At 40.6% G+C, this 23,903-nt stretch overlaps 1 protein-coding gene across 10 annotated transcripts in view; it reads right to left on the bottom strand.

Moving 5' to 3' along the window:
• The window catches only part of PPP1R9A (protein phosphatase 1 regulatory subunit 9A), a 541,608-nt gene that overhangs the window by 57,394 nt on the left and 460,311 nt on the right, over positions 1–23,903 (bottom strand). For all 10 annotated transcript variants that reach the window (XM_029588910.1, XM_029588913.1, XM_029588912.1 and 7 more), the window contains one exon: positions 23,684–23,864. In XM_029588910.1, the coding sequence (XP_029444770.1) occupies positions 23,684–23,864 (181 nt within the window). The remainder of the gene's footprint in view (positions 1–23,683; positions 23,865–23,903) is intronic.

The following is a 23,903-nucleotide window of genomic DNA, read 5'->3' as shown; positions in this document are numbered from 1 at the left end:
ATTCATGACCTTATCTTCGACTCTAAAGCATTATTCTCATACGTATCGGAACTTACACAAACTAATGCTCCAACGATCCCTAACGACCAAGCATAATCCAAAGCCGATGAACTAGTGCTTTTCTTCCAAAACAAAATCTCCAATCTCTTAACTCTTCTGCCCCCATCCCCTCTGCTACTACTAGCTCCCACCATCTCCTAAACAAACAAATCTCTCTTGAATCATTTGAACCCACCACTGCTTCAGAGATCCAATCGCTATTAAAGAAAATGAAACATTCCTCCCATCCATTCGACCAAATCCCTACAAAACTACTCCTGCTAGTACCTGACACCATCTCTAAACCCCTGGCTGACATCAAACTGTTCATTATCTCAGGGGATCTTCCTAGACGCTCTAAAACTAGCATCTCTTAAACCTCTCCTAAAGAAACCGAATTTGGATCATAAAGATCCCAACATCTTCCACCCTATTTCCAATCTTCCTTTTGTAGCCAAGATAATGGAAAAATTAGTTAACTTGCAATTTTCCGATTACCTAGATGATCATAAAATACTGCACCATACCCAATACGGGTTCCGTAAGGCATTAAATACTGAAACCCTTCTCATTTCTCTCACTGACTACCTCATCATGGGCCTGGACAAAGGACAATCCTTTTTACTAATTCTCCTCGACCTGTCTGCGGCCTTCGACACCGTCAACCATTCCATCCTCCTTAACCGACTGGCGGACATCGGAAAAGCAGGAACGGCATTTACATGGTTCGAAACTTTCCTTAATAACAGAGGTTACAAGGTCAGAATCAACAATAAAGAATCCCCTCGTTACAACTCATCACTAGGAGTTCCTCAAGGTTCCTCCCTTTCCCCCACCCTTTTCAACATATACCTACTTCCACTCTGCCAGCTGCTAACTAACCTTAAACTAAAACATTTCCTTTATGCCGATGACGTGCAAATACTGATCCCCATCAAAGAATCCATTACAAAAACACTCGAGCACTGGGAAACCTGCCGATGAGAGATCAACCTTCTCCTCTCTAGTTTAAACCCGATACTAAATTCAGCGAAGACGGAACTCCTCCTCATCTCCCCAGAAAACAGTAATACCACACAAAGTGCACCATCGAACATCTTTGTAACCCAAGCAAGAGATCTAGGAGTACTAATCGACAACCGTTTGAATTTAAAATCATTCATCAACTGCACTAGCAAGGATGGCTTCTATAAACTGCAGGTACTAAAAAGAATTAAAACACTCCTTCACTTTCAAAACTTCAGAACGGTCCTCCAAGCCGTAATTTTCTCCAAGATAGACTACTGCAACTCTATCTTGCTAGGTCTCCCTTCCTCATCCATTAAACCTCTTCAGATGCTCCAAAACGCGGCAGCCAGAATTCTGACAAACACCAGAAGAAGAGAACACATCTCTCCCATCCTCAAAAATCTACACTGGCTACCAATATATTTCAGAATTCTTCATAAGTCCATTTCCATCATTCATAAAACCATCCATTCCCAAGCCCCTCTTAGCCTCCAAATCCCGCTCAAACTACACTCATCATCCAGACCCATCAGAGAAGCCTACAGAGGATCCCTACAGGTCCCCCAAACCAAAGTTACACACCATCTTTCCTTCAGAGAACAGGCCTTCTCTACAGCGGGACCATCTATATGGAACGCCATTCCCCCTGACCTCAGACAGGAACCATGCTTATTAACATTTAGAAAGAGGCTGAAGACATGACTGTTCAGACAAGCCTTTCCCGAATCTAACTGAAGCACCTAATGGACTTAACAGACTAACTGCAACTACCATTAAGATACATTCCAGCACTATGTAAAAAATGTTCCTCTTCTTACTGTTAAACTACTTCGGCTTCTCTACTTCCTCCCCCAGTTCATGCTCCCCCTGTTTTATTGTAACTTTGCCAGCTTCTCTCCACTGTTAAATGTTCAAATTTATCACTCCCCCTGTTACTTGTAAACCAGCATGATGTGATTGTATCATGAATGCCGGTATAGAAAAGCTCTAAATAAATATATAAATAAATAGACATGCAATTCCTTTGTTGCTTCTATAAAGTTGTGGAAGTGCTTTATTGACAATTTTTTGATTTGGGAAACTACTATAAAAAAGTTGCTGAATAGTCGACAAATGAATATTCAATTCACTGCTCAGAATGAACAAATGGCTTTTTTTTTTTTTTTAGATGTTTGGATTATCAAAACTGAAGATGGTTTTTCCACCACTCTGTATAGAAAACCTATGGATAGGTCTTCCTTTTACAAGTTTCCATCCATATCATCTACATAAATTTACCATTTTTGCAATTCTTATGTTGCTGATGCTTATGCACCTGAATGAATGAATTTAAATGACAAGCACAAGTAATGGTGGATCGTTTCATTGAAAGAGGTTATCTTGTTAAGATCATTAGAAATGCCTACAAGTGAGCCTTATACTCAGATCATGAAGCATTATTATGGTCGAAGAAAAAAAAGAGGCAGTTTTTTTGTGATATTATTTGTTCACTACGATTCTCTAATTTTTCGAAATCAATCTGCAACTTTATCAGGCAACACTGGGAAGTGTTATTACATCATTGTTTCAGAATATCGGTAAGTTTTGCCTTTATTCAAGGTAGAAATCTCTCGGATACTTTAGTGTCTTTTATATTTAAGGAACATTCAGAATGTGTGGAAGATAATTTTGGTCACAAGACTTGTGGAAAATGTATATATATGTTTGTGCCCACCACAAATCCACGTGACAATCTGAAGTATTTATTGAAACACTCTTTGGACTGTGATAGTTTGTTTATTGTGTACATTTTTGTATGTCCATGTAAGCTGCTGTACGTTGGAAAAAAATACTCAAGCTTAGAGTATGTTTAGCAGAGTGTAAGAGCCATTTGGTAAACCAAATGTTAGAAGCACTGATTGTTCAAATTGTTTTCAGAAGGGTCATTTCTTTGATGAAATTTAGTGTGCTGTGTGCTGGATAGGATCCTGGTTTATAGTTGAGGAGGGAATCAAAGGCTTCACACATCTTCTGCAACAAGAGCAGCTCTGCATTGCCTTATTGTCTAAATATTTTTGTTGAGTGGCATTTTTTTCAATTAAAAAAATCTTTAAAATAAATTTCATGAATGAACTTTGCAATTATGGAAAATTGCTATACCAGCATCACACGATTTGATTGGTTCTTGAAGCCCTCTCATTGGCTGAGGAATGAAGTGATAGAGGTTTTTAAATAAAGTTTTTTTTCAGACTCTTCAAAATGGCCGTGACATCAGAGGCAGATGCCAGTTGCCACTTAGTCTGTTTTGTGAACAGAATGCCCTGAAGCAGCAGTAGAAGTTGTGAAACATGGCCATATCTTAAAAATTTGAAAGGTACTAGGTGTTCGATTTGGAATTACAGAGTTCATAAAATATATTTGCTTTTCACTTATTTCATATTGTTAGTCAAGAAGAAAGGGCACAATGTGAATGCTGTAGAGAGACAAAATCCATACTGTGTATATAATGTGGAGCAGCACCAAGATAAAGACTTCCTCCTTTCATTGCTACTTGCTACATGATGGTCAAACAAAAGGGAAATTCTGTTTAAAAAGTAGCTCTAAGTTTAAAGACAATGCCAGCAGCATTTTGATTCCTGTGAAATCTGTGAGTTTTAAAATAAAAAAAGCTTTTTTTTCTATCCTGCAATCACAGTGTGCGCCTACAAGAGCCTGCTGTCCATTTGTGAAACAGAATATGACGACAGGTAATGATCCCTTTAGTCTTCCCAATTTACTTCCTATTGCAATGGCATAGATATCATTTGACCTTTGGCTTTTTCTTCACTTATCTGTGCTTTCCACAGGCTTTCTTGAATTCTGTTACTGTTTCTGCTTCCACCTCCTTCATTGGGAGAATGTTCTATGCATGTGTCACCCTGTGAAGAAACATCTATTAATTTACACTTGATTCTATTGCCAAGGAACCTCATGTGATGACATCTTGTTCTAGAACTTCCTTTCCAATGAAAAATATTTGCTCCTTGTACGCTATCATATGAATTTTAAAAGCATGGCGCTCGCCAAAAGTGAGATAAGCGCACAGATTGGGCTGGTGTATGCTAAGTGGATTTTAAAAGCCGCCCAAGTAAATGCGTTATCTCCCGCTACATGCACAAATGAAAAGCTCCAAAAAAGAGGAGGGGCATGAGCATTCCTGGATTTCAACGTCAAATTTGCATGTAAATACTTACACACACAGGTTCGTGCCAGGTTCCCCTACTGCTTGACTTTACTTCTGCTATGGATGACGTGTAAGTTATAAAACAACAAAAAAAAAATGCTAGGCAGATTAGTGGGATTTTAAAGGTTGGGGCTAACAGGGGAGAAAGGAGGCTATTAAACAAGGGGGATTAGAAGTCCTATCCCTTACCTGGGCCAACTGGGAACAAACTGGAAAAACTGTTAATGGCCTTGGCACATGTATCTATTAAAATCCCCCTACTTAGGAGATGGAGGTTGAGGCAACTGCAACCCACAAACTGTCAGACATGGAGACTGACTAAGGTTACTCTACACTATGCTTTCTTTTCTACAGAACCCTGTAGTTGCTCTCATTAAGGGCTAAAGCCTGAATATGTTTTCACTGTGAAAGGACTGTGCCAGAGGGGGTTTTCTTTTGGAGTTTTTCTTTTTTTTTAATTTTATTTTCCACCAGAGCTGCAGGCAAGGGCTGTGGGCCTACAGCTGAAAGCAGAGAAGGGGTGAGATTGTGCCTCAGCTCCCCCTCAGGACACTTTCAGAGGACCTACGTTTTGTGTTTCTTTCCATAAAGATTGAAATGCTACTGCTGGGGGTGGGGAGCAAGTGCCTTTACATTCGTTTGGTTAAAGACAGAACCACTACAATAGGGAAACTAGAGAGTCAGGGAGTTGACCATTGTAACCAGCAGCTATTTTAAGCCCTGCAGAGGACCCTCAGTAAAAGAAGTCAAGTCTGTGTTAAGGTGGAGACTCAGCATGGACCCTGGATTCTGACAGTATTATAGACTCAGCTTTCCACGTCCCAAGGAAGCTACCTTTAGTTCCAAGAACTGTCCGCTTGAAGAACTGTGGTGGATAATGTCTCAGAAGAAAGGTGCCCTGGAGGGTCCTGTTTTTCAATTATGCAAGTTTAGAGTTGAAGCAAAGATCAAGTTTCAAGTCCCAGGACACTTTGCTCAAAAATTATAATTCAAAGTTTTAAGTGTTTGTAAGGAAACAAGTTTTACTGTGCAAGAACAGAATAAGGCCTTTATTATAGACAATGTTTTTCTATGAAGTAAGGTTGAGTCACTGGAAAATGCATCTAGTTACGACAGCCTGTGCTTTTCAAATCTTCTTATTCAGCCTTTTTGTTATGCCAAAAAAATACTTTTTGAGTACTGGATCACTGTAATAAGCTCTGTGTTAAGACTATGGGCTGAAATTCAGCACACAGTTTAACACAGGCATTAAAAAAAACTACCTAACTCCTGATGCAGTAAGCAAATGGTATGCTAATGCACTGGAAATTAAAAATGTGCACTCAGCATAAGGGAGACAGGATTTAGGAATCATGCACAAAGCCTGTTTTCTGTGCATGAATTCTGATTACGGGTCCTGGCACCAGAACTCTTTCTTCTGCCCATAGAACACCACCTCTGGTCAGGGGAAAAATTTCCAGCACAAAAAAAACACAAGCCAGCACACCTCTGTATTGGGGGATAATAGCTAATGCTTTTATTTGCATGGGATTTCCATGCAAGGGTGCTAAAACAATGCACACAATTTTAACACACACACAGACATTGTGTGTGTGAAACTCTTTGCAGCAGCAGCAGCAGGACTGCAACCTGTGCACAAAAAACATTTGCACACAGCTGCGGGTAAAACTGTGTGCTGTATCGAACGAACCTTATTATTTCCCTTATATGTTTCTTGTAAAGCCCGTTTCTGCATTTTTGTTACATGTAAACAGAGATGATGTTCCAAACGTGCCGCGGTATATAAAAATAAATAAATAAATAAATATTACATCTGGCCCTAAGTTGAGCGTTTGTGAGGAAAAGATTTCTACCTTGCAAGAATCTAATGGGGCCATAATTAATTTTCTTCAAAACAAAGATATAAGAACTGTGCTTCTCAAATGTTCTTAAGAGTTACTATTTATTCAGCCTACATGCTATGCTGAAAAAATACTTTTTGAGTCTTTTCAGAACACCTCCTGAAGCAATGCTGTCAGTTTCTAAGGCATATTACATTCCCATGTCCAAACGCCAAGTTAATTTGGCAGAAGACGAAATGGATAAGGTTGATCTCCTCTGACAGTTTGCTTGAAAGAATGCAGGAGGCAGAGAGCTCCTCAGCAACTTTGCTAGTATCTTTTGTTTTTGACCTGGATAGAAAAGTGGTGCTGCATCTATTCTTTAAAAATAAAAATTGCTTTTTTTTTTTGGTCAGGAGGTGTTCCCTGATATTTCTAGAACTATCCAGCTGCGTAGGAGAAGGTTTCTTGAATTGAGACAGCATGTGATGTCTACACACATCACATGCTGCGGATTATTTGCTTACATTTTTAAGTGTATAGTGAAATAGGGCAACAAAGTAATATTTGTAGAAGTGGGTCATTTAAAAAAATCTCTCTCTATAGCGAAACCCCTGATTGTCTCTTCGTAGCTCCATGCTAGTTTCAAATTGATTTATTAATTAATGGGATGGATCAAAAGACCAATTGCATCGTGTAATGCTCTCAAGGACCCCCTCACCCGCTACACTCAATAAAAGTAAGTACTGTTTGTTTCAGTAAACTTGACTTTAGTCTGGAAGCATCTTCAGCATTGACTAAGTTGTCAAGAATGTGACTTCCTGACGATAATTCAGCCCTCCTCATTTGACAATCAATACCACCGCATTGCACAAGTACAGGTCTGTTTTTAGTTTCTATTGTTACTTATTGTTATGTGAGATGTTGCCTCACACATCCTTAGAATGACTAGAAACCCCCCAAATTGGGAGAGAGCGCATTAACAGAGATAGGCTACTCTGGTTCCCAGATGCCAGTTAGGTACATAAAGGTACATGCTAATTAATTACACTTAGTTTCACTGTATTGCAATGAATGTAAACCAGTTTCATACTGAATATGAAAGAAACTGGCCCATGGGGCATCTGACTCCCTCGTGCTCTTTCCCAGTGGCCCATGCTTCAACAGCTCCAAAAAGCAAGTCAAACTGAGCCTTGGGAGATACATTATGTGACCTGGAGCTTGACAGAACAGAGTCAAAATAATCTGCAACATAAATTTCACATTTTTCCTAAATAAGTAGTAGAGTACACTCTAGACCAGACTGGGCAAACTAAGCTGCAATCTCGCTTCCCTCCATGCAACTGGACGGGCCCCCTCCCCCAACAAGTTTGGTTAGATCTTATATATCTGTATCTTTATCTCTCTCTCTCTATATATATATATCAAATACAAGAATCCAGGCAATGTGAATATGTATATGAAGTGCTCACTCAATACAGCAAGAGAACACAAGGTGCTGAGTTGACTTTCTCTCTGAAAGCTGGATACCCTCACATAAAGTACACACTATCCTTATGATCAAATATTAGGGGATCAGGAAAGGCGACCCAAGAGGATTCCAAAACGGCACGTTGAAACCACTGGGCTGTAGAACGACAAAAGCTTATTGTACTTTGCTCAGACTTGTCAAGCTGCCCAAAACAAAGTCGGGCCTGCTAATGAGTGGACTGCCCTCACCAGTCCTTATACTGGCAAAAGTTTGGATTGGATCTCCCTTATAGAAAACAGGCTGCAGACTTAAAACGATGTATCAAGCGAGACCTTCCTCCTGCTACTTCCGCCACGGGAACCAAACGAGGTGCCCACACAGCACCTCGTGTTCTCTTGACTTTATATCATCCAAATTCGCACAGTGTGATCAATGTGACTCCTGAGGAAGCCTGTTTTCAGTGGAACAGGGCCTTGGTGGGGACTGCACGTTTACACCTTGGAAATCTGATCATAATAGAAGGGAGATTAGTGTCTAATAGTTTCATTTGTATCAGGTCTGTGACACTTGTTTTTTTTACATTTAACTGACTGATTGTTATGAGTAATTGTTTCTTTGTATTAAACTTTTGTATCCTACATAGAACTGAGCAAATGTTCTAGTTTTTTTTTTTTAGTTAAGGAATGTTTTTGTAATTGAACATAACCGGATGTATACATGTTACTGTGTTCATACAGAAGCTCATTTATTTTATGTAACAGCATAATAGGTGTCAAAGAATAATTTTTAATTTTGTATACTGCATATTCATTCTGTACATTAGTTGTTTTCCCTTGTGGGAATTTTCTTTGCTGTGTCTATATATATGTATATATATATGTTGTTTATATATTTTATAAAACACATGTATATCATATATATGCATTATAAATTACTTGTGTAGATCTGCTTGTGGCCTCTTAAGCATTGTATATAATGCCATGCACATTTGTTTGAAAGTTATCCTCCCTGCATTTATAACAGATTTTACATGGAAAAGGACATAGTACACTCTTCTGAGGTAAAAATATCACAACATGTATATTATATACACTGCTGTGGTGCCAACCAAAAAAACAAAGACCCTGGAAACCACATGGCAGACATATTATATGTGTGTTTGATGTGGACTAGGCATTCAGAAACCAATGAATAAAATGAATTACAATTACAATATAGTAAACCTCTCATACCAAAACAACACTAATTGCCAGTACTTAAACAGTGACAATCCTATCTTTGAAAAGGCAGAACTGCAAATATTAAACTAGGCCCTAACACCCAGGCCTGGATTTGTCAATAGTGACACTCGGCCTGTGCCTAGGGTGGCAGGCATCTCAGGGGTGAGGGGGCGGGGAGGGCAGCAGGCTGGCTGAAGATTTACTGCCTTCCAGCTGTGCTGAATCTCACTCAGCAGAGAATAGTCCTCTGATTCCTGATCCAGTCCCTCCCTTCCCAGGCAGCATGCAGGGGACAAAATGGGAGGAGAGTAAGCCTGGAGCACAGCGAGCAAAGGAGGATCATTTTGGTAAGATTAGGAGGGGCTGAATGGGGATCACTGGGGGTGAGAAGAGAGGCTTAGGGATGAGAGTGGATCACATGGGGGGGGGGAGGGGGCAGTCTGTGTGTGTGTGAGAGAGAGAAGGGATTGATGCTGGTGTGTGTCTTTGCCAGATTGAGAGGATAGAGAGGAGCTGTAAGGGGAAGCAGGATCAGAGCACAGTAAGGATACCCCCTCCTCTCCTTCCCCTTCCCCACCCACTGTGATTCAGGGTCTCCCTCCCTTGATCTCAGATTCTATCCCTCAGATCCTGGAACCTCCCTTCCTTCCTCTCCAGATCCTGGAACCAAGCCCTCAACTTTTCCTACTCAATTTCCCTCTCTCTCAATCCCAGAACCTCCCTCCCTCTCCCATCTCAGATTCCACTTTCCTCTCCCTTCCCCATTTCCCATCCTCCCCATCCCTTTCTACCTCTCCTCCCCCATCCTCAGTCTTTCCTTCTCATACTCCTCCCTCCTATCCCCAGTCCTTTCAACTTCTCCTCACCCCATTCCTAGTCCTCCACCTTTCCTTTCCCCATCCCTAGTCCTCTCACCCTCTCTTTCTCTTTTGCCCATCTCAGAGATCACATCCATGTACTGATTTTTAAGATTCCCTTTACTCCCCCAATTAAAACAAATTATACAGGCAGGCAAGGTTGGAAAATTACTTCATTGTTATAGTATGAAAGATGGAAACGTTTGCCAATGTGCTTCAGATTTTTCCAGTTTTTGCCACAGAATCTATGCCTGAGCCTGGGTCTGGGCCTTACTCTTCCTGCTCATTCTTGTCTGATGTTGGTTGGGTGGGGTGGGGGGGGCACAATAGCAGCAACAGTGTCTAGGGGAGACAAACTCCTAAATCCGTATCTACTAATTAGAGATGGGATTCAGCCGAACCTTTTGGTTCGGCCTTCATTATCGGCCCGCCACAGGAAGTTTCGTTTTCCTGTGGTTCAGGCCAATTCTATTTTGTCTATCCCCCCCCCCCCCCCGAAATGAAGCCCGAAAGCCGGGGCGGGGGGGGGGGGCAGATGGGGGGGTTGTAAAAAAACAAAACAAAACAAAAACCCAAACCCACCCCAACCCTTCAAATTTAATTAACTGCAACCCCCCACACTCCCGACCCCCCAAGACTTGCCTGACTGACTCCCCAAGATTTACCGAAGTCCCTGGTGGTCCAGCGGGGGTCCCGGGAGCAATCTCCTGCTCTCGGGCCGTTGGCTGCCAGTAATCAAAATGGCGCCGATGGCCCTTTGCCCTTAGCGTGTGACAGGGGCTATCGGTGCCATTGGCTGGCCCCTGTCACAAGGTAGGTGCAATGTTTGTTTTTAATGTGCCCTTTCTCCCCCCCCCCGAAATACGATAAGAAAACCACACAAAATTTCATGGGTTTTCTTATCGTTTCGGTGCCCTCCCGAAACACGATGAAATAGGAAATATCATCTCTATTTCCTATTTCATCGCAAACGAATGCACATCCCTACTACTAATACCCCTCATATTAGGAAAACAGAACAAGCCAGGCTGCTAGAGATCCCTAGGCAGAACATACAAGCTAGCAGAATATCTCACCTCAGTCACGCATGCAGAACACAAACAGACCCTCAGCAAATGTATTTATTTATTTAAAAACGTTTCTATACCGTTGTTTAGTAGTGCACCATCACAACGGTTTACATTTAGGCATGAAATAGGTTTAATAGTTTTCTAAGTTATCCAAGCGGTGCCAATATTTTACGGTTACATTGTTCAATAATATACTCTAATTGAAAAAATGACATCATCACGCTAACGGCAGAGCCGGTAAACGACGCCGTTATGCCGGGCGTCGCGTGACGAAGGGGCGCGACAAAGGGGATTTCCCCTTTGTGCTCCCCTTCGTGCTAACCGTCGTGCTTCTTGTAAAATAAGTTTAGTTATGTTTGTTATTTAATTAACCTTTATTAAGTTGTCTAAAAATTTTGCTTTTATATCTTTTTCAGTTCTAGATGTTCAATGTATTAGACTAAGGAATTGTATTTCCTGCTTGTTCAGCTTTCACTGTAAACCGGCCTGATTTGCATTTTATGCAAGAAGGTCGGTATATAAAAATTATAAATAAATAAATAAATAAATAAAAGTGGGTTGGAGAAGCTATTTACGATTGCTGTGCTAATCGTATAGGTGCATACTGTTTTTAAATTAATATTTAATTATGAGCAAAATAATAAAAACAAACTCTGCTTTTATAGGTGACTTTCAGCTGAATGTATTTGTTGTTTCTTCAGTGACCTTACTGTGGAATGCTTTTTTGAAGAGCCAAGTTTTTAAGCTTTTTTTTGAAGAGTTTTATATGCAGAATAAAGAGCCTATAAATTAAAAACAGAAATGTACAGACAAATACTGAACTGGAAACCACAACAACTAGTCCCTATATACAGTGTAAACATGGAGAAACAGAATCACCACCATTCCTTATAAAATATACAATAAAATCAAGAAATAAAATCATTAATAGTAAACCCATACTAATAAAAAGAATAAATATTTCAAAACAACATTAATTACAAACTCATACATACATTTCAAAAAATCTACCAAACACCAATAAAATATTTTAAAATAGCAGACATCAAACATCACTCAAATAATTAAAACTAAAAAGGATAAAATAATCCCTCGCTCTCCATATTTGGGAACTTTTGATTCCAATCACCCTGAGATTATGATGGAATCCTCAAGGGTGGGGAGATGCCCAAACTTTGTACTCTCTCATATACATATTTATTCTTATGCTTGCACAGAAGCATGCTACTCACACACAGGCACACTCTCTCTCACTCCTCTCTCCCTTGATATGCAAAGAAGTAAAAAAAATAAAATAAAAAATTGCTAATTACATTGGTAGTTTGGGGGGGGGGAGGGGGATCAAGGCAAGGCAGCCTGTTCATAATCCAGGAGGTGACCTTTGGTGTGGGAAGAGGAAAGCTGAAAGGCCCCAATACTGGCTGGGAGGGGGGCTATTTTTTTTTTTTGCAGTGGCCCAAACATATGGTGGCCAGTGGCAGAAAGCAATGGGAGGCCTTCAGCTTGCAGCGAGGCACCGGTGCGAGAGATCTGTTGGCTGCCTCCCACTGGCAGAGGAAGAAACAGAGGCAGAGATGTGAGCGGTCGCAGGGAGAACATTTCCCACTGCTGTAGGTACTGGTGCCATGCTGACGCAGTGCAGGTTGGAGAGGTGGGAGCAGGCCCCATGCTGCTGCTGCTGCAGCAGTCAAAACTATAAGGCAGAAGTAAGTGGATAATCTCAGGAAGAAGCTCCCACTCTACAAAAACAACTACCGCAGGGCTGGTGTTGGTCATAGTGACTTCACAGGCATTCGGCTGCTCTGACCAACACCAACCTATGTGACTAGCCAGACTGGTCCCAACAAAGCCCCAGTAAGCCATCTGCCCCTGGAAATGAAGTTCAGGCAGTGGAGCAGAGCTTCTTGCTGCACTTGCAGTGGTATCTGCAGTTCTGAAAATGTAAAACAATGCCAGAGGTGCCAAAATACACAGTAACAATCCTTCTCTCATACATGGTGAATCAGAGATTCACTTCTTACCAGATCAAGGAAACTGCACAGATACTGTTCTCACTTCTGCTTCCCGCAGTTCCAAAAGCCACTTTTTTTTTTGGGGGGGGGGGATTTCAGGTCAAAAATGCAACTGGTGCCCATCAGGTTCTCCAGGCAGCCACTTCCATCCTGCATGCCTCCCTACTCCAGCATCATGATTATTAATAATGTTCAATGTGTTACATTTAAATCCAAGAAACCTTAGTAATTGCAAAGGGACGAGATCTGGTTTATCTATGGAATACTTCCATTTATTTGGACTTTGAGTTGACTCAGATTGTTCTATCCAGCAAGGATGACAGTCACTATGAACAGTAAAACCAAAACATTTGAGGAGCCTGATAAACTATGAGGTTATTTTATTCTCTTTCAGAAAACAAAACAGACTTGGTGATTTATATTTGCAGGAGATGACAAATGATTTTTGATTTGCATTGTTATCATAATTATAATAAGTACCTTAGAGACTTAGAAAGAGTTACTGTGAGGTAGGTCCTATGAAACTTGTATAGTTGTACAGTTTAGGAGTTTCAGATCTGCAGGCAGATTTGTTACTTTGAAATTTAATTTTCTGTATAAGCAAAATGGAGCTCTATAGTACCTTTGCACCATGTGAAAAAGCTTCCAGAGATTTCCTTTGAAACAATAACGGGCATACAGAGAACACATTGTAGAAATGTGAAACAATGAACTTTGCCAACAATCTCTGACCTTAATAGATACAAAAATGAAGATAAAACTGTTACATGAATAAATGGAGTATGTTATTGCATTACAGAGTGTGAGAACGTGTATTGCTCTAAAAGTGATACACTTAATGGTTCTGGATGATAAATGTTTTACACACATGGAAAGGCAGCAGTCTGAGAATTTTACAGAAATACAACAAATCTATGTTGGGGATTGAGAAGAACTACTGTACATGTGATTTATCTGTAAAAACTAAGGGGTAAATATTCAAAGGCCATTTAGATGGATAACTGAAAAGTTATCCATCTAAATGGCCAACTTGTGATTTTAAAACTCTTACCCAGCTATGTTCTAGCTGGATAACTCATTATTGAGCTAGAATATAGCCGATTAAATCGGGGACATTCCAGGGCGGGCAATAGGTTAAAGTTCAATGGCAGGGGGAAAAGAGGAATTCGATTCAGACAGCGACCAAAAAGAGCTTTGACTTTTATAGTCTGGGAAACTGATAAATATGGGGGTGACCTGTACGGCGCTACAGATACTATCATAAGATTGCTGGGTAGACTGGAAGGACTGTTTGGTCCTTTTCTGCTGTCATTTCTATGTTTCTATGTTAGCTGCATATACTTATCCGGCTAACTTTAAGATAATTTGGTATATATTTAGCGGTGCAGCTGAATATCCCAGTTAAGTGAGCAGGATGTGTATCCAGCTAACTAACTAGCCACTCAGTGGGTGAATATCAACCCCTAAAAGATGATCTGACTGATTTATCTGCAAGGTGTAAAGGCTTCTAGAGATAATCTGAGCTGTGCAGGGAACATACGGAGTAGCTACATTTTGTGCAACTATTAGTCAATATATCTTTTGACTTTAAATATTACTCATTGAACTTTATTAATAAACCATAGCTTCACGTGAAAATAAGAAGCAAGGGTTTAAAAATGTATTTATTTTATTTATTTAACACTTTTTTATACCGACCTTCATAGTAATAACCATATCGGATCGGTTTACATAGAACAAGGGTATAACTGAAGCAATAAAATAAAAGTAATTAACAAGAGAAGTGAATAAGGCAAAGTTACATTTAACAAGGAGTAAAAACTTGGGAAGCTTAAAAGCTGGAAGAAAGAAAGGCAGGAGGAATTATAACATAATACAAAAGGAATTTGGGTTAGAGCTTAAAATGCTTTAACCTGTGATTGTCCTTCATTCAAAAGGATAGTGGACCTCTATCCTCTACGTCCAGGTGAGATAAAATATGACTAGTGATTGTCTAGCGGGTCATCGAATGCTTGGTGAAATAGCCACGTCTTGAGTTTTTTTCTGAACGTTATTAGGCAAGGTTCTAATCGGAGGCTGGAAGGAATGTTGTTCCATATCGCTGGTTCTGCAATTGAAAAAGCTCGGTCCTTGGTCGAGGACAGGCGTGATTTTGTAGGCATATTATATATGGGTATATTCTGTGTTAGTGCTGTAAAGGAAGGTCCAAGATAGTGGATCAGCAGCAGGTCATTACTGCCCAAGATCCAGAGTGACTGCTCTTTTTCCTTAATTTTCACTTTATAAAATCTTGTCCTATGAAAGACTTGCATTTTTCTGTCTGAGACAGTGGTTCCTGCTGTAAGAAGCCCAGTGGATCGCTTTGTTTCTTCTGCAGCAGCAGCTGCAAGTTTGACTCCTGAGACAGCATCCTGGGTCTGTCAGACACAAGAGGGTAGGGTACACTGTTGTTCAATCTGGACCATGAAACAACCTTTGGTCAGCCTCCCAACGACAGCTGCGTTGAGAACTCTTATGCAAACTATGGAGAGTTTGGTCAAATTTGATGATGCAGCAGGGCAGCACGGGATTACAGAGCAGTTATCAGAGACTGCTGCTGCTCCAGTTGGATTACTGGAGAGACAGTAAGTAGTGGGCTAGGACCTATCATTTTGGGAACTTCTTTAACACTCACCTGAACAACAGAGCATGGGAAAATGCTGGTGATGGAGGAGTCTGGAACAGATCTTGCTTTAGAAATCCAGGGGATCTTGGTATAGGTAAGAGACAGAGGTTCCAAGAAACTTAAACCTGTGTTGATAAGACTCCGTGTTGTTATTAGCCTGGAGACTATCTGAACTGCTTGGAGAGGTCTCTCGCTGGCTGAATTTTCATCTAGCAGAGCAAATCCAAGAATTTAAAACCTAGACTAAATTCCTTGAGACTGAATTTACGGCTCTAGAACAGACTTGGCCAAGGAATGTGACTCAACCCTGGTTAAAGACTACGCTCCAAGACTGAGAAATGTGAGAAGGCTGTTCAGCAGGAGATTCAGTTTTATTAAATTTGCTGTAGTTCTCTCTCACATTTGTTGCTGACACATTTTGTAGATACTGTTCAAAAATCTTGAAAATACCTATCCAGCTTCTTCCTCCTGCTGCAATGTTTTATTACCACCTCCCCCCCCCCCCCCCCCTCAGAAGAAGAAAATTGTGCAGGAAAGAGGAGATGGTAATCCCCAACTATTGTTTGCTAGTTTGGATACTGGCATTTTTCAGAAGTCTGAGGATGAAACCCCCTACGGTTACTTTGTTGATTATTTATTTTGTATTAGATCCTGACAAGGAATGTATTCTTAAACTTTATTTTTTTGTTAGGTAAAAGGATATTTTATTTTTAAATTTGAGTTAGAATTTTCTCTGATATTGGGAAAGGAAGCACTAATTTTCTTTTCTTTTGTGATTGTGACCCAGAGACCTGCAAGCTGGGAAGTTAATTTGCAGAAATTCCCTGGTTAGGGTGTTCTGATGTACCAGAATATGTTTTATTTATTTCAGAGGGCACGGTTAATAAATCCTTTTAAATAAATAAAATAGTTATTTTCAGGGAGTTATTACAGCTGGCCTTCTTTTTTTTTCTGTGACAAGGGTTCATAGTCAGATTCTTCCTGCTTGTTATCAATCCCAACTGTTTCGCTACCATAAGACCGTACAGTTATTACTACTGCTTTCTGTTTTTTGTTCTCATAATTTAGTTCATTATTATTACTATTCATTTGATATACTGCACTTTGATCAGAGCGGTTTAGAGTACAATCCCTTATATATTATTAGGTTTTTTATTTTTATATGCTGATTTGGATTTCCCTTCTTTACGGCTGACTTCATACAGCAATGTAAGGATTAGTAAGGAAATTGGGATTTTTTTCCCCCTATTTTCTCTTATTTTTCTGTGTACCTATATCACTGCTATTTAATATCAAGAGATATTATGAAGTAAAATTGCATAAATATAACAAAGAGAAGGGGGTTGCGAAAATGTATGGCTGGGTCTTAAAAGATAACACTGAGGAAAAGCATTAGGGAGTCTGCAAATGTAATCTAGGAGATTCTTTGAGGTCCATAATGGAATATCCTTAATGTTAATAGAGGTTAATGTAATGTAATAAGCTAGATACAGAAACGTGTTGAAAAGCTGGTATCTGAGGGGCTGGCACAGCTTCAGTAGGAAGTTTGTAATAGTTTTGTAATAGTTTTGTAATAGTTTGCTTTAAAATAAAATGGTGCTAAATCAATCCAGGGATGTAGGTATATGAATAGTTTATGCATTTGTTATGCTAGTTGAAATATGCGATCGGGATTAAATGAAAGGATGGATGTTTACAGGAAAGAGAATGAAAAATGAAGATATATGTCTGCACTAAGGGAGATTGGAAAGTGAATGAAATGAAGGGAAATAGGAAGGGATTATATTTCTAAGAATTACTTCTATGTAGTGTTAGATTACTGTTTTTAGATTATTACAAGGAACTAAATTCATGTGTGGGAAAGGTAGGGTGTGAGAAGAATAAAAAGGTTGGAGAACAGATTCCTCTTACAGGTGTTCTGAATGCTAATGGAGCCAAATGTTTGTTCTAGGGTTATTTATAGTTTATAGTTTGTTCTGGGAAGATTCAATTGCAGAAACTGCACAAAGTCTGGTATATGTTTATTGCGGATACTAAAACCATGTTGTATAGATTTGAATTTCATGGATGCACGAAGGTTGGTCCAGTACAATCAGTGGTAGTGCACTTCCATTTGGAAGATCTCTTAATTGGATCCCCGAACTGGGTCTTCCACTCTGTGGGTCAGCTGGCGGTTTGCAGATGCTGTAGAGGCAAGGTTCACAGCTGCCAAGGGAGAGGGAATCATGGTCATTGCTGTAGGGGTCACACCTTGTGGCCAGATTTAGGGCCCATGACCGCAAGATTCTGAAAGGCGCCCTGCTTATTAATGGCCCCCTGTCCAGAACCATCACTACAATGACCAGACTGGGTACATGGGAAGGGAGGCAGGAGGTGGAGGTAGAAAGAATGTACAATAGTGGAAAAGATCCCTGGGTAGTTGCACCTGAAGGTTCCCAGTCTTCTGGTTCTGACTGAGCTGAAAGTACAAAGCAGCAGGATAAAAAAAAAATATGGGTACATAAAAATCAAGAACTAAAAGTTTATGTGGGAAAGATGTTTGTGTCTAAATTAAAAGTAGCATTTATACATGGAATGAATCGTTCAACTTAAAAGATTTTAAATTAACGTTAATAAGGAAAACCCTGACTAAAGCTGAAGAGAGGGTGAATCAAATATTTATTTGTCAGCAATGGGAAAGGCAAATGGAGTTGATATCTTGTTTAAGAAGTCCTTGAATCTTAAACCGATTTCTTAAACATCAGATGCTAAAGGGAGGTGGTTTATAGGTGACAAATCTCTGGACGCAACCCCCCCCAACTTTCTGTAAAGTATATACACCCCAACAGTAGATTCCTTGACATTTTCTCAAAGTTTACATGGAAATAAAGGTTATCAAATAAAAAAATAACAAGGTGATCCCTTTATATTGGATTAACAATACATTTTTTGACTAGTTTTCGGGAGCTGACACTTTTCCTCAGCTCTGAAAAAGTTAACAAATCATAGTTCCTTTAGAGGAGCTATGCTGTACCTATTATAGGATGGGATTTCAATTAACCACTATATTCGATGTTAGACAGGCGTCTGAATGTAAAGGTTAAGCATACTAAATCTCTAAATGTAACTAAATCACTGATGAGGGAGAATGTGTTTTTGGACCCACCGAGACACTTGCATCCTACATACAGAGATTATATGCATTTCTCCTTTCCTTGTCAAACATAGTAGGATAGACTATTTCTTGATATCCAAAATGATTGTGCCTTCAATCGTTCAGGCAAAGATCTACAGATCCTGCTGAAATCCATCTAACTAAGCTGAGGGGATAGAAGTCTTCCCAGTCCAACTTGCATCTTTAATTCTAGCATTCTGGAGGTAATTCAATGTAACAAGGCAAGTGGTGAATTTCTTCGTGTAAGGGTCTATGCAATAAAGTTTAGTATACATGCTAATCAGCATGATTTGTATCAAGGTCTTGACATGGACACTAAGGTCCTATGTTATGTTTGCAGGAATACACTTGTAACCCCGCCCTGGTGTGTTGTCGAGCACAGGTGAGACCATAAACTTATTTATACTCTTTGGGGCAGGGACCCTGACCAGCTCTTGTACCTCTTTTACTTCCCAAGGTGTAGGTTTGTTGGACTGGGGGAAGAAAGGAGTCCTCTCAGGTCCCGATGTGACACAGGGGTCGTTGCCTTACACATTCCCTTATGTTTTCCCTAGGGAGGATGTTGGTCTCTGATGTGGGTGCACTAAGTGCAGAAATAAATACTCTGCAGCCTCTTGGTTAGTGTCCAAAATAAAAGTCTTTACTGTTAAGCACTGATGGTGAATGTCACAAAACAAACTGCAGTACCACAGAACTCTCTCTTCAGTCCCTTTACAATTTCTTCTTTCTATCTGCGCAGGACTCATATGTCAGGACAGGAAAAACATGCACTCTTGCTTTAAAATGAAGTGGCACTCCCAGATGGGCAGGGTCTTTAGGATGGTCAAAACCCCTTCCAAGCTGATAAAAATAGCAAAGTCTATGGAACAGAGAGTAAATCTACTCTCTCTCTTCCCAGGGCGGGAACTCTAGGATGGGTATCCCCAATGATGTTATTTTCCTATACTCATGGTTAGCATATCTTCAGGATCTTCTTGATCTTACACAGTCTTTTTAGTACTCTCTCTCTCTGTAAGGGACCCTCGCTGAAACAAGCAGTTCTCTTGCTTCTAGCAGGAAGTGGCAGCCAAAACTCTTCCTTTTGGATCTTCTAACAAAAGTGTACTTTCCCCAAAAAAGGAACAGAAACTAACAGAAGAGTCCTCTCCTCACCCCCACTTCAGGGGTGTATCTTCCCTATCCCTGGGTGGTTCACATTTCAAGGTTCCCCAATCTCTGCATGCAAGACATGCCCAGTTGTCCAGTGCAGCTCCCAATAAAAATCTCAAAACCCTCAAAAGCAACCCAGGCGGATATCCCAACCAGCTACTGAGTAGACTGGAAGGAACTCCATCCCCACCCTGGTCAGGGCCAACAGCCTGGGTCCGCCTGCCTTTACTGACTGGGCCTGTAAAACAACAAAAGGTAAACTCTTAACACCTCTGCACCCTGTGCTAGCAAAAGGACTGCCTCTCAAGCTCACTGTGCAGAACTTCTACACGCTAACGATTTTCGCACTGTCCTCCAGGCACTTATTTTACCTAAACTTGACTACTGCAATGCATTATTTTTAGGCTTACCAATTCCAACTGTCCGTCCTTTACCTGCAAAGCGCAGCGGCACAGCTTCTGACTAACACGAAGAAATATGACCATGTCTCCCCCGTTTTGATGGGATTACATTGGTTACCAGTCCAGTCGCGAATCCAATATAAATGTTTGTCATTAATACTTGAAGCAGTGTATGGCAATAACGCTGAATGCCTGTCTTCGTATCCACACCCCATCACGTAATTAAAGAGCTCTTGGCAAAGTCTTTCCTTTTACCCTGTGCCATAATTCCAGAGATGGCATCAATAAAAATTAAGGAGAATCTAGTAATAATTTCATTATGTAGAACATTTTTTATAAATTGGATAATTCACTGAAAGTTACATGGAAAGGAATCACGAACATGCTCTCACGGTACAACCCAATATTTAACATTTTGCATGGATGGCAAAGACAAGAATACATAAAATGCTGTACTGGGTACTAAAAGGAAAAAAAAAAAACGTTTGGCCTTCCAAAGGATATAATGAAATTTAACTTTACAGGTTATCAAAGATTTAAATGGCTTCAGCTGAGGCACGAGATACAGGAAAATGTATATTTATTCACTGCAAGACATACCAGTGATTTTTAAAGCTTGTGTTAAGGTGCTGGTATTCTCTGAAGTGATTACAGAATGCACTAAGGGGTAGATTTTAATACCTACCCGGCGTGCACACATGGACATGCGATTTTATAACATGCGTGCGCAGGTGCATGCATGTCATAAAATCAGGGGTCGGCGCATGCAAAGGGGTGCACAATTGTGCACACCGACGCCCATGGCCTTCCCAACCCCCTAATGTAATCTCCCTTCCCCTCCCGCCCCCCAGCTCTCACCTAGACCCCCCTGACCTTTATCTTACCTGTTGACACACAATCCCCCGGCAGAGCGGCAAATGGCCGCTCTGCCGGGAGCCTCTAACCCTGCCCCCTGGACCGTCCAACCGCCGTCCCATCCCCTTTTTCGAAGCCCTGGGACATACGCGCATCCCGGGTATGTCCCAGGGCGTCTGGCCGGGCCTTTGTAGAATAAGCCCAGTGCGCGTAGGCGTTTCAAAATCCGGGGCTTACTGGGGGCTGCTGAGGATCTGAAAAAGTGTGGGAAGAGGACTTAGAGGCCTAAATGAACCTGCACAATGGGGGTTTTATTTTTAGAGCAAATTCTCATGGGTTTGGATGGCCATCTCTCTCATTCATATGTTATATGTTGTTGTTCATAGAGCAGTTTGGACAGCTACAAAACAAAACAAAAAAAGTAAGGCTCAGGAAGATCACAAACATTGGTTTTATCACCCAGTGATAGGGACATTCTTAAATATATTATATTATATATATATTTCTAACACAATAGCATAAGGGACATTTTGGATAGCAGCATGGAGAAAGATTTAAAATGTTCTACATATCTAATGTGATTTTTTTCATTTCAAATTACTACTGTATTTGGAAACCAACTGCAATTACAGAAAATATTTCTACCCGTACTAAGAAACCGATAGATACTTTACTATCCTTGGCCTTCAAATTTGTCCTTAATAACTGGTAAGGTAATTCCTAGAAGTGCAAACTTGTTGGAACATAGTATGTATGCCTGACAAGCTGAAGAACAGAATTAGAAATATTTATAAAATCAGGAATCGTAAAGATCACTGTGCATCCTAGCTTCTAACACTGCAACCTTTTTTGTCATCTGATTAGTTAAGAAAGGGTGTACAGTATAGCAGTAGCACTCTCCCAGATGAGTCAATGTTATTATGTTACTGAATGAAAATAGTCTACAAAAACTTATATGAAGTCAATAAAAAAAAAATATATATGAACATAGCGCCTTCCCTGCCTCCCCCCACCAAAAAAAACACAGCAGCTCTGGTAAGAGAAATACATATGTTAGGCAGACAAATGCATAACCCATTTCAGAACAGCAAAAATAAGTTTGCAAAGGATTCAAAAATGCTTTTTCAAACATACTTCATGAGGGTAATTTTCAAAAACAATTCCGCAAGTAAAACAGCGTTTTACCAGCAGACATGGGCTTTTCTGAAACAGCCCACCCGACACACAGTTAAACTTATGCACGCATGTCCTGTCTGTGCATACGCTGCTTACTCAGACCGAGCGTAGGCACTCCTGGGGGTGGAGGTGGGGAGAGGTTTGGACTTCTGTGCATGTGTATGCGACTTTTCAGGGAACACTTGTACAGTGGTTCCCAACCCTGTCCTGGGGACCCCCCCCAGCCAGTCGGGTTTTCAGGATATCCACAATGAATATGCATGAGAGAAAATTTGCATGTTATGGAAGCAGTGCATGCACATTTTCTCTCATGCATATTCATTGTGGATATCCTGAAAGCCTGACAGGCTGGGGGGTCCCCAGGACAAGTTTGGGTACCACCGTTTTAGCAGGCATAATTTGCGTGGGCAGATATGGTGGGCATCATTTTCAAAGTGGAGTTAGGAAAGAAAGTCAGCTTTAAAAATTGGTGTAACTTATGCAGGCGTTTGACGGCTAATTTACACTCGAGGTTAGAAAAGCCTGCGCACATTTGTGTGCTGAGAGAGATTCGTTCCTGTGGCTAAGATTCTCTTACCTGCGGATGTCCCTGTGAAAATTACTCTCAGAGAGTATTGTGTCTGACATTTTCTTGTTCTCCCTTTATCATGCATGACTTGAGACTTCTGGTGTGATAATACATATTAGATCTGCTACAGGAGATACTAGCTGTGGCTTGACTGCTTTCAGACGGAGAACAAGTGAAAATTGTTTAGAAACGGCCTAGGTGTCTAATGGATACTGACCAACTACCTCAGTATAGGAACGGTGAGGTGTAAGAAAATAATAACTTTATGGGTTTACTATAAAGAACGATCACTCTTTGGTTTTTCTTAGATGTATTTCTACTCAAGCCCTGTAGAGCAGAGGTGCTCAAACTGGTCCTCACCCCCCCCCCCCCCATCCAGTCGAATTTTCAGGATATCCCTAATGAGTATGCATGGTAAATGTTTACATACATAAGAGGTAGTGCATGCAAATGACAATGCATGAGATTTATTTGCATACATTACCTCATGTATGCAAATATTTCTCATGCATATTCATTGGGGACACCCTGAAAATCTTGCTTGCTGGGGGGACGGACGGACCCCAAAGCTGGTCCGAGCTCTCCTGCTATAGACTATACAAAGATTACTTTTACCTTCCCCCACCCATTTACAATATAACAAACTAGCACATACAGTGGACACGCCTGTTTTTACTGCATAAAATCCATTGCAACCTATTCTGTAATCAGCTATGTGATAGTCAATTCCATTATAACAGAAGTTTCTTCAGCTTTACTGCCAGTTCTTCCCTGTTGTGACTTATGTGGCAAAGCACAGTTTCAAGCTTAAGATATTTAATGATTCTTACCAGCCTCTCAGTTATGAAGACAAAGTAAGCACAGTGAATGCACAATTGCTCAAAGCCCAAGCTATGCCTTCAGCCTGACCGACATGCTTGTTGGTTGGATGATGCAAAGAAGAAACTTCAGAACTCAACAGGATTTTGAAGGAGAGGAAACTGGAGTGTCTCCTTTAGCATATTGGGAAAGTGTACCTCCAGTGTGCTGCCGCTCTTCCTCTTGGCTTTCAGTTGCGTAGTCGTAAGAGAATGCTGGGCTGCCAGCCCCTGGGGACACTGAGGAAGCCCCAGAGTCTGATGCTGGGGAGCAGGCTGTCACAGACATGGGGAGGGGTGATTTTGCAATATGCATGGGGCTACCGTAACTGTCTGATGTCTGTTGGTACAAGAGATTTATAAGTAGGTTATGCCATCT

This window comes from Rhinatrema bivittatum, chromosome 2 (genome assembly GCF_901001135.1).
Source record: "Rhinatrema bivittatum chromosome 2, aRhiBiv1.1, whole genome shotgun sequence".
NCBI classification, from domain to species: domain Eukaryota; kingdom Metazoa; phylum Chordata; class Amphibia; order Gymnophiona; family Rhinatrematidae; genus Rhinatrema; species Rhinatrema bivittatum.
The sequence above is the reverse complement of the archived record's forward strand: the minus strand, read 5'-3'. Positions and strand labels throughout refer to the sequence as shown.